Here is a 20474-nt window from a genome sequence, read left to right on the forward strand (position 1 = left end):
TCAAATCTCAATTTTACTTTATTGGTTGACTATATATTACCGTTAAAATAAAATTATTCTTATTCCTATCATTACAAAACTTATCATTCATATCTCTCTTTAAATAAAAATTCACAAATCAATAAAAATTAACCTGATTTTCAAAAAAATTAATCCAATTTTTAAGAAAACATAGTCAACCAACTTAGTTTTTGTCTAATAAGTTTTCAGAATTGAATGACATCTTAATTAGAGGATATTTTCGAACAATTTTAAAAGAACATAACATATAAAACAAAAAGAACACAAGTTATTTTAGGATGAAAAATGGCTAATATTAAAAGATTTAGAATTAAAAGACCTATAAAATCAAGGGATCCAAATTAGAGAAGTTATCGCCGGTCTAGCAGCACGGAGCACAAAATAGGGCAAAATCCGACGCACTAATTGGTCTCCGCAGTGTTCTCCATGGACGGCTATCAATACCCTTATTATCAAACTCCACCACCACCAGTCCCTCCGCCGCCGCCTGGCACCACACTTCACGCGCTGCCGCCGGTGGTGGTCCAACCACTTCCTATTCCGCAATACCATCAGCCCCACCATCCATCCGCCCCTCCTCTTTATCCTCAGGATTCGCACGAAGATGTTCGAACTCTCTTCATTGCTGGGCTCCCTGAAGATGTCAAGCCTCGAGAAATTTACAACCTCTTTCGAGAATTCGCAGGCTATGAATCTTCTCATCTCCGTAGCCAAACTTCTAGTAATTCTCAGGTATGTACATTTATTGGCTCAAATTTAAGTGTCATACACATTTAACTGGGCTCAATTAGAGCGAATTGGATATAGAGGGTTTATACTTTATAAACAATCCCAAATAGCTAGGTATTTAGTGTGAATAGAACGGAATTTTATTTTATATAACCAAAAAGTGTATGATTATATAGTATTGGTTAACTCCAAGCACAATTCAGTTGTCATATGAGAAAATGAGAGAAAGAAATATCCATGAAAGAGCTTCGGTTGTATTTCCTGGTGGAAATTCTGCTTTTGGAGATGTCTTTTTGATTACTATCTGACACGGCAGATTGTATTTCGCTAATGGAAGTCAAATGTTGAATGTAACAAGGATAGACTTTCAAAATTTGATTATTTTGTTAAAATTAATAAGAATATTGCAGGTAGTGGAGTTCGATTCACATAGTTTTAGGAAACACAGATGAGCCTTCAGTGCAGGGTTTTGGATGTCGAAAGGCGACAAGAGGCTCCTCACCACAACGGAGGCAAGGCAAGCGGGTGAGGAGCTCAACTTTTTGAAGTGCGGTGCCAATTAATACCATAAAATTAAAATATTTCTAATCAAAATTTCAATAGCAATAACATATTAGCAAATATTAAACAAACCCGATTTCTAATACAAACATTGATATATTGTTATCGCTGAATACAAAGTACAATGTATAATACGCAGAATAAAGTAATAACATACTAATTGCAGATAGATTACATAGGAGAAGTAACTAGAAGGGGATGAGATACCAGAACAGAAAAAGGGGATGAGAGATAACTGGAAGCCAAAGCTTCGACATAATTTTCGTAACCGTTCTTTCTGATCCCTAGACCTTTTAACACTAGCTAATTGGGCCTGGATTCCATTTAAAACTCTCCAACATTTTACTCGGCCAATAATATCAAGTGGATCAGTCATATTTGCCACGTCTAGGCCATAGGCCCCTATGAAGTCATCATGGATCACAATAAAATATTTCAATTCAAAAACTGAAAATAGATAGTACATAAAAAATAGTTTAGAAAACAAAACAAAAGTCAAAACAGTGAGAAAGAAAACAAACAGAGGTAGAGTTGTCTAAAGAAGAAGAAGGAGGAGGAGGAGGATGAAAAAGAAATCTAAAGAATACCTTTATAAAAAAAGAAATCTAACGAATAAATTATAAGAAGAGAAGAATAAAAAGGATTTGTAAGAAGAAATGCGTATTGGTTAGACTTTTGAAGTCGCCGGAAAAGTTTGGTTGGTCACCCCATAAGTCTAGTCGACTGGTTGGAGTCGCAGTCGTAGTCTAAGAGTGCAACCATGTAAATTTGGAAAAAAAAAAAATCCTAAAATTACCTTTAACTTTTAAAACCCTAAATTAGTCGCCTTTCTTTAACCAAATACAAAATGCAACACCTTTGTCGCCATGGTGTCCCCATTTGAAGATTGCCTCGCATAAAGCTAATATGCGATTAAGGTTCGCCTCTCGCCATTGGCGACGAGACGATCACCTTTTACAACAGTGCTTTAGTGATTGCAAAATCAAGGTGTATTCACATAGCTTATAGAAACCTAGAATTCTTGAAAGTACAGCTGAAGTTCCATATGTAGACTACTTATAGAGATATTGAAGAATATCGGGTATGGCATTCAGTTTGCATAGGTGGAGATAAAACTATATAGGTGCTTCTGTGAACCCGAGCAGCAAAGATGCTGCTACCTTTCTCATAGGATAAAATTCCTTCAACTAATAAATTATCTGTTTACCTTACGATTATAAGTGATATTGCTAGTATTATTGGCTATGGCTATGCAAGCTTTAATCTTTGTTGGACAGTGCAGTAAAAGGGTTTCTCTGTAACAATCTTAAAAAAAATGAATAGGATAAATACTTAAGGTGATTTATTTATTAATTAAAATCTATTCATTAAGGGTAAAATGGTTCTTTCACGTATTGATTAAAATAAATTAGATTTGTAGTTATTAATTATTAATTATTAAATTAAATTGACTAAGTCTTGCCAACTAGTTTTAAGGGGGCACTATCTCACACAATCTCTCACACACCTAAACCCCTCTCTCTCATCCATTTTGATTTCTTTGCTGCAAAAACAGAAAAAAAAAAACATTAGAAAAGAATCAAAAGTTCTTTACACTCAAAGAACTTAAAAAAAAAATAAATACAAACAAGCAAGTTAACTTAAGAAACGAAAACTTTGCATCATCTTCTCGACGGGTTTGTGTTGAAGGTTTAGGGGAGGTTTTGGGCAGCACTTGGAAGGTGTGGAAAACTACAACAAGGTATGGGTTTTCTCTCTTGGAATCCTTTCTTCAAGAGAAATTTCTTTCTACAAAATTCAACATATGAAACTAGGGTGTTCCCTTTATTGTTGAACTCCTTATTCCTAGTCTCCTTCTGATTTCAATCTAAATTAGTTTAGAAATCATGTTGTTGGTATGGTTGCTGGTAGCTAAGTGTGAAATATGATGTTCCTTATGATTTTATGTTTGGAAATAGTAAGCATGTTCAATGATGTCAACCAAAAATGATGTGGTGCAATGTGTAAAATGTTTGTTTTTCTCCATTTGAAGTCTTAAAATGGCTTGTTTGATGATTGGAATTATTGTGCATAAGGTGTGCAAATTGTGGTGTTAAATGAAGTGTAAGGTGACTGATCTTAAGTGGAAAAATTCTAAGCTAAAACAACAATGAATCTACACCTATGAATGTGTTAAACGAATTGTGAAAGTACCTCAAAACGAACGTATGTATGTTGTTAAATAAAGGCTAGAAAATTTGGTAAAATTTCCAGCACTTGGTGATGGAATTTTAGGCTAGAATACTTGAGGTTGAGAGGTTTAAAAATATATTTTAAACATGTGTGGTTAGTGGGGATTGAACCCAAGACCTCACTACATGAAAGCTGAAAAGATAAATGAATGAGAGGTGTGGGATTCGAACCCACAACCTCTCGGCCTAACAAGAGAGTAAAGAGAAATTTTAAAAAATAATAAAAATAATGAGAGGAGTGGGATTCGTTCCCACCACCTCTTGGCAGAATGAGAAGAACTAGGGTGAGACTGTGGGGTTTCGAACCCACAACCTCTTGAATGGATGAGAAAGTTAAGAGATAAATTAAAAGAAAAATAATGAGCTTGTGGGGGAATGAACACACAACCTCCTTGCCTTAAAACGAAAAAAAGGGGAGGAGAACAAAAAATTAAATATTATGGGATTGATGGGAATCGAACTAGGGTCTCCCAAATTTGAAAAATGCAATTATCAAGTTTAAAATAAGATTAGGTATTGTTCAAGGGATTCGTAATCGGGTTCCCTTGCCCAATTCCGTATTGACACATGAGTCATACGTAAACAAATATTTAATGAATGCTGCCTCTAAAGATCAAAATCAATATCTTGACATAAACACAAGATGCATAAGTCTTGTACTACATAATCTTAGGAAGATTTGAGTCACTTAATAAACTATGAATGACGCCTCATAGATTGTATGTATAGATCCATAAGTCTAGCATACGATTAAAAATAAGTGAATCTAAGATGTATGTAATGAAATGATGAAACCCTAGAAGGGTTAAGTGCGAGTGGAAGATACACTAAATGGCCCAGTGCATTGACATATGACGAAATGAACAATGAAATGATGAAATGAAAAATGAAGTGATGAAACCCTAGTAGGGTTAAGTAAGAGTGTGAAACACACTAAATGGCCAAGTGCATTGACATATGATGAAATGAACATTCACGTAAAAAGGGGTGAGTAATTATGAAGAGCAAATGTGCTAATGTTAATGAATGTGGTGACAACATGATATGAGGCTAATGTAAAAGATGAGAGCAATCTCAAATGAGCCTAAATAAATGTTACTAAAACGTACTCACCTATGAGAGGGTAAAGTTAATGAAGAGACCAGTCTCTATGAACACTCTAATGAAAGTATTGAGATTAACACACTTAATACTAATGATGAGATGAGAAATCATCTATTGAGCTATGATGTCCTCATACTAGAAGTCAACTTCCATGATGTATGAGTTTGAATGTAATGGAACTTTATACTGAGCACCGATAGGCTAACTATGAGCGGTAATATCTTCTTTCGGGAAGGGCGAAGGTTCACGTAACTCTCATGAGATGAGACTGTCCGGCTTATCGGGTATGGGTCTCCATACATCTCCTAGTCTTTGAACATATACTGCCAATATAAGTATCTGGCGGGGTTAAATTCCCATATACGCTAGCATGTTATTGAGTCACTTTGGCCGGTGATTCCATCTCTTTTCGGTGCTCACATGATCTATGTCGGTTAAAGTTAAAGTTCCCAATGAATGAAGGAGCCCAGCCTCAAATGATGCACATAATGAAATGAATGATACCAAAGGTGTTAGATAAGATAATCAAATGGTGAGTTAGATTCAAGTAATGACATTAGGTCATTCTTGGTCATTGCACAACGAACCCGATGAAAGTCCTAAACTACATCCTAGGTATAGCTGGTGTTTACACTGGCCCGTGAATGAAATGAAATGGAGTACGTATGAATGGACGAAACAGACTCTGTGTTTGCTAAAGCAGACTTCCTAGTTGAGGTCCTATATGTTGAGCCCTCATTTCTGGAAAGTCTTAATGTTAAGTCCATGATTCCTAGTTCTTATGGCATATGAATGAATGATATGAAAGATGTTATGTTCTATATGTGATATGATATGTGAAATATGTTATATGCTGTTTGCAAAATGATAAGTTTGATGATGCATGTTACACTCATGGCATGACTTTCCAAATTCAAATTTGGCAGGTCCATTGACTTTTCTAATCCAAATTTGGAAAGTTCACTAACTTTCTTAATCTCAATTTGGCAAGTCCACTGACTTGACTTTCCATAATCATGTTGTTAGGAAATAGCTATTCTTTCTCATGCATGTCCTTGGTGTGTGCTTGCATATACCCATACTTAGTACAAGTGTGTACTTATTCCATACAAATATCTACTTTTAGGTACAGGCACAGGTAGACGTTAGATCTTACAGTACGACGTTGCAACTATCCGGGCATGGAGGTTTCATCCGGACTTGGTAGACCCTCATGCTTTTGAGGCTGTCTATTGTTATTATCTAGCTTAGATGTAGGCTTTAACTAGTGGAGCGTTTTCCACTAGTGTTTCATTTCCCATTTCATTTCAGACTTTGTATTGGTGCCGTTTTGGCAAGTACACATTTAATGCAGCTACAAACTATTTCTTTCATTTGATTATCTCTATATTAGATGGTTGATTTGTGAACGCCTATAATGTTAAGTTTAAAATGTTTAGCATGAAGTAAGAAGACAAAAAGTTCAAATTTTCCGCTAAAATTATGTAAAGTAAGGATGACATAAGTAGGCTTGTTTGCGACCTCTGAGAGGTCAACGACGCCGGTCTCGTCTGGGGTCTAGATTCCGATCGTGACAAAGTTGGTATCAGAGCACTAGGTTAAATTCTGAGAATAGTGAGTTCACATCAACCACATTGAGTAGTTTCTAAGTTATGGTAGTGAAGTGCACCACTATCCTGAGTTAGAGGCTGCATGATGCATAGGAAAAATTTCCCTTCTTCTGATCCTATCGTGCTTTTCCTAATGTCTGAATTCTTGGTGTTATGAACGTGTCTAACATCAATCCTTGTTGTTTTTAGAGAATGAACAATTGGAGAACTAAGGGTCTGAGGAGGGGAGGAGTAGCAGCTAGGGGTAATCAGAATCCACCCCAGGCTCCAGCTGAAGGAGTGGCCATTCCAGTTAACCCCGCTGGGTTGATTGATGCTGAGGTGAGGGCATCTCTAGCCCAAATGGCACAGGCCATCACGATGCAGGCTCATGCTATGACTGCCCAAGTCAACCGGCAGAATGCTCGGAGGGAGATCCCACCGGTTTGCAGCATGGCTGACAGACTGCGAGATTTCACGAGGATGAATCCTCCTATATTCACAGGGGCTAAGACATCAGAGGATCCTCAAGAGTTTGTAGACGAGGTGCATAAGATCCTGGTGGCTATGGGGGCTACTGATATTGAGAAGGTTGAGCTGGCTTCCTACCAGCTCAAGGATGTTGCACAGACTTGATGCAAGATGTGGCAAGATAGCCGTGTCTTAGGTAGAGTGCCAGTCACATGGGAGCTGTTCAAGACAACATTTCTGGAGAGATTCTTCCCCAGAGAGATGAGGGAGGCCAAGCTTGAGGAGTTCATCAACCTTAAACAAGGCTCTATGACGGTCAGGGAGTATTCCCTGAAGTTTGTTAAGCTATCAAGGTATGTTACTTTTCCTAATATTTAATAGCAAGAATGGGGAGAATACTGAACTTTGTTGAAATCATCCAGGTATGCTACTTCCCTGGTTTCTAACAGCAGGGATGAGATGATCATGTTCCTCACAGGAATCAATGGAGACCTGGAGGAGGAGTGTCGGTCTGCGATGCTCCATGATAATATGGACCTTTCCAGGTTAATGGTGCATGTCCAGCAGGTAGAGGACAGCCGCAAGAGGAGAGGCGTTCGTGATGTTAGGAGGCCTAGGCCTCAAGATCAGGCAGATCCCAGCCATGGAGGCCACAGAAACAATTTTGGCGTCCGTGAGCAGCCCAAGTTCAAGAAGGGGCAACAGAGTTCTTGTAATTCTAACCCTCAGAGGAGTACAACACGTAGAGGAGGCAGACCTGAACCCAAGAGGGGCAATGGAGGTGAGTTGCAGCGTCCTAAGAAGAACTGTGCTAAATGTGGCGAAGCTCATAGTGGAGAGTGCAAACAGGGCACTAATGCCTGCTTCGGTTGTGGTGAGATTGGACACATGGTCAGAAACTGTCTACATAACAGAGGTCAGGTTGGAGGTAATGCTCAGTCTAGGCCTAACCCACAGAGTGCAGCAGCGCCGAGCCTCCCAAGAGGAACAGATTCTATGCCCTGAAGGGCAGGAAGGAGCAGGAGAAATCCGCTGATGTGGTCACAGGTATGCTGCAAGTATTCTCAACTTCTGTTTATGCTTTACTTGATCCAGGGTCTATGCTTTCCTTTGTGACTCCTTTGCTTGCCCTTACCTTTGAAATACTACATGAAGTTCTGCATGATCCTATAGTGGTTAGTACGCCTTTAGGAGAAAATGTAAAAACTGATAGGGTATACAAGGATTGCCCAATAGTTGTAAGTGGTAAGACTATGTGTGCAAACTTGATTGAGTTACCCATGCATGATTTTGATATTATTCTTGGCATGGACTGGCTTCACAGTTGTTATGCTTGCTTGGACTGTCGTAGTAGAGTGGTGAGATTTCACTTCCCTGATGAAGAAGAGTTAGTCTGGGAGGGGTACAATTCGAGTCGTCCTAATCCCTTGATTTCAAATCTTAAGGCCAATAAAATGATGTCCAAGGGGTTACTATGTCATCTTGTGAGTGTTAATGATTTAAATCATGACATTCTTTCCATAGACTCAGTGCCCGTAGTGAATGAGTTCCTACATGTATTTCTTGAAGATTTGCCCGGAGTCCCTCCCCTTCGAGAGATTGACTTTGGTATTGACTTAGAACCCGATTCTAAACCAATCTCGATTCCTCCTTATAGAATGGCTCCAGCAGAACTCAAAGAGTTGTTAAAGGATCACTGATAAGGGTTTCATTCAGCCGAGCATATCCCCGTGGGGCGCTCCAGTGTTGTTTGTAAAGAAAAAAGATGGGACCCTTAGAATGTGTATCGATTATCGGCAGCTCAACAAAGTCACTATAAAGAATAAGTATTCACTTCCCAGAATAGATGATTTGTTCGATCGACTCCAAGGGTCTAGTTTCTTCTCTAAGATTGATCTTCGTTCAGGGTATCATCAACTTAGGGTTAGGGAGGGAGATGTCCCAAAGACAGTCTTTCGTACCCGTTATGGTCATTATGAGTTCTTGATTATGTCATTTGGTCTCACGAATGAACCTGCTGCATTTATGGACCTCATGAACAGAGTCTTCCGTGAATACCTTGACTTTTTCATCATAGTATTCATTGATGACATTCTCATCTACTCTAAGACCAAGGAAGAGCATGAACAACATTTGAGACTAACCTTGCAGGTACTTAGACAGCATCAATTGTATACCAAATTTAGCAAGCGTGAATTCTGGCTGAGATCAGTGACCTTCCTGGGCCATGTTGTGTTCGATCAAGGTGCAGAAGTGGACCCCAGGAAGGCTGAAGTTGTTAAGAACTGGCCAAAACCTCTTACTCCCACCGATATTCGTAGCTTTCTGGGATTGGCTGGTTACTATCGCAGGTTTGTGGAGGGCTTTTCTTCCATTGTTGCCCCAGTTACAGCTTTGACGAAGAAGAAAGCTAAGTTTGAATGGACGGAGACTTGTGAGAAGAGTTTCCAGGAGCTCAAGGACAGACTCAGTTTAGCCCGGGTGCTTACTCTACCTAAGTGTGGCGAGAATTACACGGTCTATTGTGATGCATCTATGGTTGGTTTGGGTTGTGTTCTTATGCAGGCTGGTAAGGTGATAGCCTATGCTTCCAGACAACTCAAGGTTCATGAAAAGAATTATCCCACTCATGACTTGAAATTGGCAGCTGTGGTGTTTGCATTGAAGCTGTGGAGGCATTATCTGTATGGAGTCATGTGGATGTGTTCACGGATCATAAGAGTCTCCAGTACGTGTTCACACAGAGGGAGTTCAATCTACTTCAGCGCAGAGGGTTAAAGCTGTTGAAAGATTATGAAATGAATGTGCACTACCATCCAGGTAAGGCTAATGTTGTGGCTGATAATTTGAGCAGGATGAGCATGGGGAGTACAACCCACATTGAGGACGAGAAGATGGAGTTGGCAAAAGAGGTACACAGACTGGGTGTGCGGTTGGTTGACTCTACTAGTGGGGGTGTTTCAGTTCACCCTAGTTCTGAATCATCCTTGATAGTTGAAGGCAATAAGGGCCAACATCTTGATCCTGTGTTGATGGAGCTGAAGGACTCAGTGTTGTTAAAAATAAATGAGTTTTTCGCTTTGGGAGATATATGACATACTTAGATACCAGGACAGGCTGTGTGTACCAGATGTGGATGATTTACGGACCAGGATTATGGCAGAGGCCCATGGTTCCAGATATTCCATACATCCTGGTTCCACCAAAATGTAACATAATCTTAAGCAGATTTATTGGTGGGATGGCATGAAGGACATTGCAGAATATGTATTGAGGTTCCGACTTGGAAGTGGGAGGCCATTAATATGGACTTCGTGGTTGGTCTTCCGAGGACTAGGAGCTTGACTCCATATGGGTTATTGTGGACAGATTAACTAAGTCTGCCCACTTTATCCCTGTGAAGTCTACTTACAGAGCAGAGGATTATGCGAGACTCTACATTGATGAGATTATGAGGTGGCATCGGATTCCTTTGTCTATCATTTCAGATAGAGGAGCTCAGTTTACTTCACATTTCTGGAGATCTTTCCAGAAAAGCTTGGGCACGCAGGTAAAGCTTAGCACTGCCTTTCATCCTCAGACAGATGGGCAGGCAGAGCGCACCATTCAGACATTGGAGGACATGTTGAGAGCGTGTGTTATTGAGTCACTTTGGCCGGTGATTCCACCTCTTTTCGGTGCGGGAGAGACACTGGATTTCATGATGCTCACATGATCTATGTCGATTAAAGTTAAAGTTCCCAATGAATGAAGGAGGCCAGCCTCAAATGATGCACATAATGAAATGCACATAATGAAATGAATGATACCAAAGGTGTTACGATAAGATAATCAAACGGTGAGTTAGATTCAAGTAACGACATTAGGTCATTCTTGGTCATTGCACAACGAACCCGATGAAAGTCCTAAACTACATCCTAGGTATAGCTGGTGTTTACACTGGCCCGTGAATGAAATGAAATGGAGTACGTATGAATGGACGAAACAGACTCTGTGTTTGCTAAAGCAGACTTCCTAGTTGAGGTCCTATATGTTGAGCCCTCATTTCTGGAAAGTCTTAATGTTAAGTCCATGATTCCAAGGTCTCATGGCATATGAATGAATGATATGAAAGATGTTATGTTCTATATGTGATAATATGTGAAATAATCTTATATGCTGTTTGCAAAATGATAAGTTTGATGATGCATGTTACACTCATGGCATGACTTTCCAAATCCAAATTTGGCAGGTCCATTGACTTTTCTAATCCAAATTTGGAAAGTTCACTAACTTTCCTAATCTCAATTTGGCAAGTCCACTGACTTGACTTTCCATAATCATGTTTTTAGGAAAGAACTGTTCTTTCTCATGTATGTCCTTGGTGTGTGCTTGCATATACCCATACTTAGTACAAGTGTGTACTAATTCCATACAAATATCTACTTTTAGGTACAGGCACAGGTGGACGTTAGATCTTACAGTACGACGTTGCAACTATCCGGGCGTGGAGGTTTCATCCGGACTTGGTAGACCCTCATGCTTTCGAGGCTGTCTACTGTTATTATCTAGCTTAGATGTAGGCTTTAGCTAGTGGAGCATGTTCCACTAGTGTTTCATTTCCCATTTCATGTCAGACTTTGTATTGGTGCCGTTTTGGCAAGTACATATTTAATGCAGCTACGAACTATTTCTTTCATTTGATTATTTCTATATTAGATGGTTGATTTGTGAACGCCTATAGTTTAAAATGTTTAGCATGACGTAAGAAGACAAAAAGTTCAAATTTTCCGCTAAAATTAACCTATGTAAAGTAAGGATGACGTAAATAGGCTTGTTTGCGACCTCTGAGAGGTCAACGACGTCGGTCTCGTCTGGGGTCTAGATTCCAGTCGTGACATTCTCGTAACCACATTTTCTGGTTATAAAATGTTATTGAATCTACAATTGAACTTCTTCTAGTTGTTTTACTCTATTGTCTTTGGTCTTCTCATATTATGTAAGTTTGACACAACTGTTCTGCTAAGGACGTCTGATACATTGTTTGGTTTCTGTCAGCCATTTGCTTTTGCCGTCTTTGCAGATCAGCATTCAGCACTTGTGGCAATGTATGAACTGAATGTAAGGCCCTTTTCTGATATTTGAATAAATGATTTCTTCTTTCCTATTCCAATGTCCATGGTCTGGATAATTGTGTAACCATGTAGGGCCACAAGTTTTACTTTTTATCTTTTAGGAAAAAAGTACAAAGATACTTTTAAATTTCATTTTACTTAACGTGAGTAAACCTTCCACAATTTTGAGTACTAGGCATTATGTTTCGACATCATACTTAAGAAGGGTGAGCATTTGAGGATTGCACATTACCTTATACAAAAGATGAACACACGCTTGAGAGAAGAATGATGACTGTAGTTGTCCTCTGCTTCTTATAGTGGATGCTTAGTAATAATGCTGTGGCTGTGGACAATCCGAACTTTAAAGGAGAATGGCTTGAAGAATGTTGAGATTGAATCTTTGCCATGATCTCAAAATTGAATGAAGTTTAACGTGAGAGGAATGGCATCTAATGTCATCTTATTTTGCACTTGACAAGTATTACTCTATGTTTTAGAGAGCTAGTTCTCTTCTGTTAGATGTGCAAGTTGACCTTGCCTGAAACATGAAGAAACTGAAAGAATGAGGGTCAGTGCATAGCTAATCCCTTTTTTGTGTCAGTTTTTTGCGTTAGACATATATAGGCACAGATTTCTTCCTTCATTCACAGTATTTGTTCATGAATTTGTTAATTAACTAATTGATTAATGATGTTAGGAAGGAGTCTAATTGCTTTGATTCCAAATGTATCCAGGGAATGGTTTTTGACTTTGAGAAAGATTCCAAATTGTACATTGAGCTTGCTAAATCAAATTCAAGGTCTAAGAGGTTACGGCCAGGTCTGTTGCGAGTGAATTTCTTTTGTTTGTTAAATGAATGGAATTAGTTCTCCTCAGACCGTCACAAATTTGTTTGATTTAAACCACAGATGATGGAAGGTCAGTATCAGAGAAGAGGATTAAGGGTTCTGCTGCTATTTCTAGAGACAGTGGTTCTGGTATAATATCTGCCTTTATAGCATTTTACACTCCCTCCCTTCGAATTAGTAGGATACATGCATGAAAATATGCAAGTTTGTGTCATCTACATATGAACCAATTTGCTTCTGTGATGTTTTTAGGCCGGTCAATGTTTTAACTAGTTTGATGTTATTTAAGGATGTAACTGCTCGTCAGTCACTGCAAAGCATTTTATCTAAATGCTCACTTTGCACATGTTTTGCACGCTTGGGCACTAGCAGGTTTTGGCAGCATTCACATGCCTGGAATGGGTAATTCTGCTTACAACACAATTGGTTATCCACCTACACAAAGGTCATCTGCACTACTTAAGCACATTTTTGTTATTCAATTGATTCCTTCTAACTAAGAATGCTACAAGTACTTGTACTTCTAGCTGAAAGGTTGAGAGCCAAATAGAAATAGTTTCTCTTATTCCTTGTTCCGTGAAGTTAGGGTATTGAATCTTAGTATTGTATGGATCTTGTGTGTGATCTCTATTCCAAATTGTAATTTTTTTTGTTTGGTGATTCAGTCTGGGAAAGTTTGATGGTAGAGTTGGGAATCAAGCTGCTTCTAAAAAGGTAAGGTGTTTGATACATGGTCCATCGTTTGTTCTTCTGAATGAGCCTATCTGAATCGCTGCTAATTTGGTTGGTTGTTCTGTTAGTTTGATCTATAATTTCAGCATTTATTCGGAAAAATATCTTTGCTGACTTTTCAGGCATTTTTCTTTGAAATCCAAATTTTTATGGCTCTGTTTAGTTACATATCAGGTGACAAGCATGTGTTTGAAGTCCTAGTTGAATCCGATGATTGATAAAATAATCAACATGTGTAAATTGGAGGTGTTGTACGATTAGTTTATCTGTATCATCATAAGTTATGATTTATAACATTAAGATCAAAGCACTTTCGACAGCTTTCCAATTTTTTTCTGGTATAAGTGCAAACATTGCATCTTCTTCTAGAAATTCAGCTTTTTAATTTGTCTCCCAGTCTTCGATTCTAAAGTTTCTTTTTGGTAAGGTAATGATCACTAGTGACCCTAAATTTAACAGGCAGCTGATCCATGTCCAACACTCTTCATTGCTAATCTGGGCCAAAGTTGTACTGAGCAAGAGCTGATTCAAGTATTTTCAAGGTTCTGATAAGATTGCATTTTCGTTCTAACTTCTAACGACTAAAGTACTTGGTATACTGGATGGTTATGTGCTTTCTTGACATTTTCAGGTTTCGGGGTTTTTTAAAGTTGAAGATGCAGAGTACGTATGGAGCTCCTGTTGCATTTGTGGACTTTCAGGTAAAGTTAACTCGGTTCTTCTGAAGTGGCAGTTGCTCAACTCATTCGCACACATCTTCTGCACGTCCTTCATCTTTTTATCTGTTTTTTGATAATGATAAGATGTCTTTTATTTTTGTAAGTGCATCTTCATCCCTAAACTAACACCATTTTCTTTTTTCTCTTTTGATTCATTATTCCCCTTTTTCATTGAGCAAAATCCTTAGCCAGTTAACAAGGATCGAGTACATGTTCTATCCTGTAGTCTCAGCAATCTTAATTTGGAGGTTCATATGCATCTCCTAGTTACATTCTTCCAAGAAAACATTAAGCACAGGACGACTGTTGCATCTTCATTGAAGTAATTGTTTGATTGCAGAACATCCTACCCAAGATTTCACCGATCCTTTATCTAGATAAAGTTGTCTTTCCCTTATGAAGGAATTTAGTGCTTCTAACGCCCTATACAACTCTTACCCTGACCCAATAGAAGGAGTTGGTGGGGAAGGTGCCAATGGGTACAACTATTGGAAGCAGTAGCTATTACCACAATTGTGTTTGTCTTCTGTTGGTCTGGTACAACATCTAGGTCTAAATAATCTGCTGTATATCAAGTTCAAATACTCGAATACGTAGAGATCAAATTTGAAATTAATATGTACAAGCCATATTTCCAGGACACTGCCAGCTCAACCGAGGCATTGAGTCATCTTCAAGGGACCATTCTACACTCTTCGTCTGGAGAGGGGATGCGACTGGAGTATCCTTCCATCAATTCTTTTGGTTTCCGTGAACCCTAACCCTTTATTCTCTTTGGTCTTTTCTGCTTTTGCATTATCATTTTCCTTGACGACATATATAGATATGCAAAATCACGGATGGGATTGCGTAGTAAGAAATCAAGGTAAATGCTTTGGGGACTACAACAAAGATCCAGTCGAGCGAACGCCATTAACAAACAACAATATATCATTTGCTTGGTTGTGTACTGAGAATGGGTTAAATTATTATGTTCTTGTTCGCATGTAATGTTGATTTTTTTTTTATTCGTTTTGGAGATCGATACTGCGAACTAAGACATTTTTCTTTTGTCAAGAGTTTGTTCTTCAATATTTCCTTCTATGTGAAAGTTACTTCTTTTTCCCTTTTGCTGCGGTCTGTCCCCTTTCTATATTGTCTCATCAACTAAGGACTAAGGAGCATTTGTCATTTGCACCTAACTATATTTATACTATATAGTTTGATTTGTTCTCAGAAGTTAAATCTTTTCCAAAATGTGATATCTTCTAGTATTAGAAAAAAGTTTATCAAATCAAAGTCCCAGTGCAGTTTATTCTGTCTTATTATTTTACATTACAGAAGTCAAAATATTACTCCAAATGCTCCTCACAAATATTTATAGCTGTTTTTTTTTTTGTAAGTTGTCATGTCAGTCCTACTGCCCACGTGGTTTGGCTAGTATTAGGTTGAAATATTAAATGTTGACATGAGCGGCGGTTATGAATATAAATAAACCTTCAATTTTGTAAGAAAATTTGATAAGCATTTTACTTTTGAATATGCACTGAATTAGATTGTCAATTATTAGGGCATAAGTAAATTAGATGCATGGAAATTGGAATACTACATGATAGCCTCCAATGCTTACAAGATATTTCTACTATTACCTTTTACAGTTTGCTTAATCCGATAAGTAACTTTTTAGTTCAATAATGCATATTTAATACAATAAAATTATACATATCTTTAATTTATTTTATTTTTCTTTAAAGTTTCATACTCAATAAAACTAAAACAAATATCTCATTTACTTGAGTTGGAAAATATGTTTTCGCACTCATTGCGGTGACTAGTTTCAAAGGCACACGACCAAATACAACTAACCCATCAATCATTGCTCATGCATGTCCAAATCCTTTAGTATCAATACTAATCATCTTTTGACTTGTAGGCAGGAGGACAGAACATTAAAGTCAAATTGTCACACATAATACAATTCCCATTATACTTTTCTTTTAAATTTCACACTTCAGTCGGACACGGAGCTAGATTTTGAACCTTACGTGTTTAAAATCATCCACTCCTTTAAATTATGCATTTGAAATTAATAATTATACATATCGAACAGATTTCTTAAAAAAAAATTATTAAATTCAATTAAATCTGTATCTAAAAGGCTAGGTTCGTCCTCCTTACTTTAGCTGTCAATTTTGGCTTGCTTTATTTGATAGCACTACTTACTTTATTACCTTTTAAACCGATTGTTTCTTTCTGGGTAATTTATTGGCGAGTTTTACTCTTTATATTTTTCAGGCCCAAACTTTTCTTTGTTTAGTCTATGTTGCATGTGAGCGTGCTTGTATTGACCATTCTTTGTTTTACCTAATCAATCCCTAGTTAGGTGGATCATATGTTGTGTTGATCATATTATATAAACTTAGAGAGTCATTTTATGAAAATGCTCCAATATTTGTTTGATTTAATTAGTACTCTTTGGGCGTTATGTATTAATCTTGCTCGTGATTACACAGTATTTTTTAAATTTAATAATATGTGTTTGTATAAAACTTTTGAAAGGAAAAAACAATCCTAAAAATAGGTGGGGCTGTTGGAGCTAGATAATGGGACATTCACTTCAAAACAAAAAAAATCATCAAATCCTAGCAGATGCGGTAGTAAAATATTAGTTGATATTTTTCAGCATTTAATTAAGTCCATCATTAGCCTTTTGGAACAGGGGCAAACATTCAATTTTGAAAAATATATAGTATAAAATTTGTTCGTTTATTTTTATTTGTCATGTTACGTTTTTTAAAGTCAATTTGATTAATTTTAAAATTAAAATGAATTACATTAATTTAATATTTTAAATAAAAAAAATAAAATATTTAAAAATAATACGAAAAGTATTATAAATTACATTCTTATTTAAACATTTTTATTATATATCAATTTATAACTTTAAAAATATATTATGGTGGTGTAATATTCTCTGATAGTATTAGTAGGCACAGCCTCCCTGGGCTCTAAATTAGGGTGACCATTAATATAGTGTTAACTCTATATATCTAATGATATAATACCATACGAAATTAAGATTTTTTAATCACTGTAAAAGGATCATAATTTTTTAAAGAAAATGGACGTGAACTAAAAAAATCAGTTCTCCCCTACTATACTAAAAAGAGAAATTAAAAATGTTTAAGGTAATAGAGTGAACATTTCGTTTGATTCAATTAATGCAAACGGACGATAAAGAAATTCCATTTCTATTTATATGTCTTCTAGGTTTTACGCTTCTAAAAAAACTATTGTGAATTTATGCTTTTAAATTTTATTATTATACTTTTATTTAGTATTTTCATGAAGTCAAATTTTTAATAAATGGACAAAGATTAATTTATTTTGATTAATTAATTTGATTAATAAATGAATAATAATTAATTTCCTTTGATTAATTAATTTGAAAAATAAACATGATAAAGTTTTTAGTCTTTTTATATTGAACAAATTTATATTTTTAAGACTAATAACTTTTAAGGATAAATCGAGAAAAATAGTGTCATGCATTGATGTTTTTATTGAACTGGGTTTTTGTTAATTTTAACTTTTTGAGCTATAGATGTATCTTGTGAAAGATATATCGTGAATGTTTGCGCACTAACATGCATAACAATTAACATCATGAAATTTTTGAGATAACAATAAGCGATTGTTTGGGGTGATAAAGGTCCAAGAATTCTTAAATTTACATTTTAATTATTTAAATTTCATTTTCTTAATTGATTTTTTTGTTATATTTTTTTTTTACACATAATTTCTTAAGGTGATGATTTTTCAGGAACAATCTATCTATCTATACAAATAAAGACGGATTAAGGAGGGGCGAAGATTAAGATCGAAACCCCCCTCAAACAAAAAGTTATACTCTATATATAAGATTTTAAATTTTTTTTTTTTGTGTGTGTATATATAAAAATTTGAAATTCACTAAACACAAAATTAGAGGATGACTTAATATTTGTGGCGTGAAGATATTAAAATTCACTTGAGTTCAAATTTAACTCTCAAGCTCGGTAGAACGGTGTACACATCACCCTACCAATCTAATATCTTTTTTTAAAAATTTATAATGTATCATAATTAATTCTTATAAAATCAATTTAAAAAGAACAAGTGTATATATTATGGAGCATATATTAAGACCATATGGATAGAGAGATATATAGAAAATAGAAGAGAAAGTACAACAAGTAGCAATACTTTTTCCCTGGAACCAAATGGGAGACAGAGTGGGTAGTACACCCATGATTCAGCTTTGAAGCATAGGAATCTCCGACCACACCAATAAGGCGCCAAAATTATCTGGATAAGGGCAACATTGTCATTCCACCAAAATATCGTTATTGCTTTTACAGGGGTATTTTTGTAACTCCAACTCACACCATTATCTATTCCAACCCACCGACCACCGACCTAACTCTCCCACCACAGTTTTTAATTCCCTAAAAAACATAAATTCCTATTCCTACGATAATCATTAATAACTAAAATATCAATTTCTATTTATCTACTGGAAATTCATAAAAAATCTAAAAGGATAAAATTTCTGTTAATTTTCATATATAATAAATTTTTTTAAAAAGTATGAAATACTTACCATCTAAATAATTAATTTTTTTTAACATAAATATAATATTGGACTTTCCGAAAATCCCTACCTTATCCTTGGATCTGCCTTAAAAGGATAGCGACAATAAATTTCCATGGGATTAAAAAAAAGAATTTCATTGAATTATTGTAATCATCTTTATATAGTTTAGAAAATCCCATTTATGTGTCGTCACCACTGAACCAAATGACAACTGCTTTTCCATTATTGAATTCCCTCTAAATTTCCCTTAGCTCACATAATACGCCATCCCCCATCATTAGTATGCAAATTTGATTCCAAATACAGAGAAAAAATCGAAGAGAGAGAAGAGGGTATTTACACCTACATCTCTAGCTATAGGCTATATAGGTGAAATTTGTGAGGATTTTGGGGAGCTTTTAACATGGCGGATGGCCAACTACCACCATATCTTATGAGGTACGAGCAGCTAAGCTTTTGTTGAATAAACAAAAAGGACCAATAGAAATAACTTACAATATTTATACTATCCAGCAAGTTACTGCTATTACTATTATTATTATTATTATTATTGATTGTGTCGGTGCTTTCAACATATTTCCTTTTCTTTTGAGGAGTCTTTTATTAGAAATAATAATTATAATTATAAAAAAAAAATGCTTTTAAGAAAATCAACGTAGAGTAGCCACAACCGCTACCACAATAACCTTTTTCTTCATTCACTTCCAGCTTTTGCCTTTTCATGGGTATTCTTTCTCTCTCTCCCAGTTTAGCTCTAGATTACAGGGAAACAAAAATTTTGTAATTCAGTCCCTGTAATTTCACATAATAATAATTACACAGTCAAAGATGGAGATAGGTGGTGGGGGTCAAAGTGGAGTTGCTGCAAATTCAGGGGTTTGTTGTGGTGGGAAGAGAAAGAACGAAAAGCCCTATAAAGGGATTCGTATGAGGAAGTGGGGAAAATGGGTTGCAGAAATTAGAGAACCCAACAAGCGTTCGAGGATTTGGTTGGGTTCGTATTCAACGCCGGTGGCTGCGGCGCGGGCTTATGATACGGCGGTCTATTATCTAAGAGGCCCTTCGGCCCGATTGAATTTTCCTGAGTTGTTAGTTGGTGATGGTGGGCTTAATGATTTGTCTGCTGCTTCGATTCGTAAAAAAGCCATAGAAGTTGGTGCTCAAGTAGATGCTGTACAGAACTCGCTTGCAACCCATCATAACCATACAGAGGAAAAGGTGCACTCTGAGACGGCAAGCCCCTCAGAATTGAAGCCTTGTTGGTTTCAAGAGAAGCCCGATTTAAACTTGAAGCCCGAGCCCGAAGATCCAGAAGTGGATTACTGGTAATATTTAGTTAATATCGATATTACCAATAACAGTATCTGTACTAGTGTAATTTTTAATTATTTTTTGGCTTTTTCTTGGTTGGGGGAAGAGGAAGTGCTTTGGTAAGAATACAAGCGCCGCTCCAGGTTGTGTAGCTTGGTAGCCTAGGATTGTTATATTCTTAAAAAAAAACTATCACCTCTTTCTTTCTTTAATTTTACTTTATTTTTAAGAACAAATTATCAGCTGAACAGTTTTGATGTTGTAAGATGTAAAGGGGGTTTGTGTTATTATTTTGTCTAATCGCAATTCTGTTTGTACTTTTGCTTGGTTGGGGTCTTTTAGTGGTGGGGGAAACAAATGTTAGTGTGAATGATGGAGTATGCATATTGGTCATCTTGAAGACTAACCAATTGTTTATTATTTGGAGAAAAATGATTGAGTGAGGAG

General features: G+C 36.5%; 3 protein-coding genes across 5 annotated transcripts; all 3 read left to right on the top strand.

The window, feature by feature from the left end:
- The first annotated feature begins 310 nt into the window (after positions 1–310).
- LOC107008629 (U2 small nuclear ribonucleoprotein B'') lies at positions 311–15211 on the top strand. 3 transcript variants are annotated; one of them, XM_015207742.1, is made up of 10 exons: positions 311–753; positions 11744–11806; positions 12537–12621; positions 12711–12779; positions 13023–13095; positions 13316–13364; positions 13842–13924; positions 14014–14083; positions 14740–14822; positions 14925–15211. In XM_015207742.1, exons 1-10 carry the CDS (start codon positions 448–450, stop codon positions 14968–14970), a joined length of 927 nt encoding a protein of 308 aa, XP_015063228.1. In that variant the 5' UTR covers positions 311–447; the 3' UTR covers positions 14971–15211. The 3 variants fall into 3 exon arrangements, with proteins under 3 accessions (XP_015063228.1, XP_027770644.1, XP_015063227.1); XM_015207741.2 differs by having other exon boundaries at positions 377–753; positions 13020–13095; XM_027914843.1 differs by lacking the exon at positions 11744–11806 and having other exon boundaries at positions 326–753; positions 13020–13095.
- LOC114076138 lies at positions 6878–11321 on the top strand. Its single transcript, XM_027914844.1, has 2 exons — positions 6878–7753; positions 11138–11321. The coding sequence occupies exon 1, from the start codon at positions 7166–7168 to the stop codon at positions 7709–7711; it is 546 nt and encodes a 181-aa protein (XP_027770645.1). The 5' UTR covers positions 6878–7165; the 3' UTR covers positions 7712–7753; positions 11138–11321.
- A 3625-nt stretch (positions 15212–18836) lies between the features above and the next one.
- LOC107011187 (ethylene-responsive transcription factor RAP2-10) lies at positions 18837–20345 on the top strand. The gene has a single exon (XM_015210581.2). The coding sequence runs from the start codon at positions 19545–19547 to the stop codon at positions 20043–20045; it is 501 nt and encodes a 166-aa protein (XP_015066067.1). The 5' UTR covers positions 18837–19544; the 3' UTR covers positions 20046–20345.
- Positions 20346–20474: the final 129 nt, after the last annotated feature.

The sequence above is a fragment of the Solanum pennellii genome, chromosome 2, assembly GCF_001406875.1.
Source record: "Solanum pennellii chromosome 2, SPENNV200".
NCBI lineage: Eukaryota > Viridiplantae > Streptophyta > Magnoliopsida > Solanales > Solanaceae > Solanum > Solanum pennellii.

What these genes read in the sequence shown, in the direction of transcription:
- LOC107011187 (XM_015210581.2), top strand. Translation starts at nt 19,545, where the DNA reads ATGGAGATAGGTGGTGGGGGTCAAAGTGGAGTTGCTGCAAATTCAGGG.
- LOC107008629 (XM_015207741.2), top strand. Translation starts at nt 448, where the DNA reads ATGGACGGCTATCAATACCCTTATTATCAAACTCCACCACCACCAGTC. An exon ending in GTCTAAGAGGTTACGGCCAG is followed by an intron (nt 12,622 to 12,710) that starts GTCTGTTGCGAG and finishes TTTAAACCACAG; the next exon opens with ATGATGGAAGGTCAGTATCA. An exon ending in ATCAAGCTGCTTCTAAAAAG is followed by an intron (nt 13,365 to 13,841) that starts GTAAGGTGTTTG and finishes TAAATTTAACAG; the next exon opens with GCAGCTGATCCATGTCCAAC.
- LOC114076138 (XM_027914844.1), top strand. Translation starts at nt 7,166, where the DNA reads ATGATCATGTTCCTCACAGGAATCAATGGAGACCTGGAGGAGGAGTGT.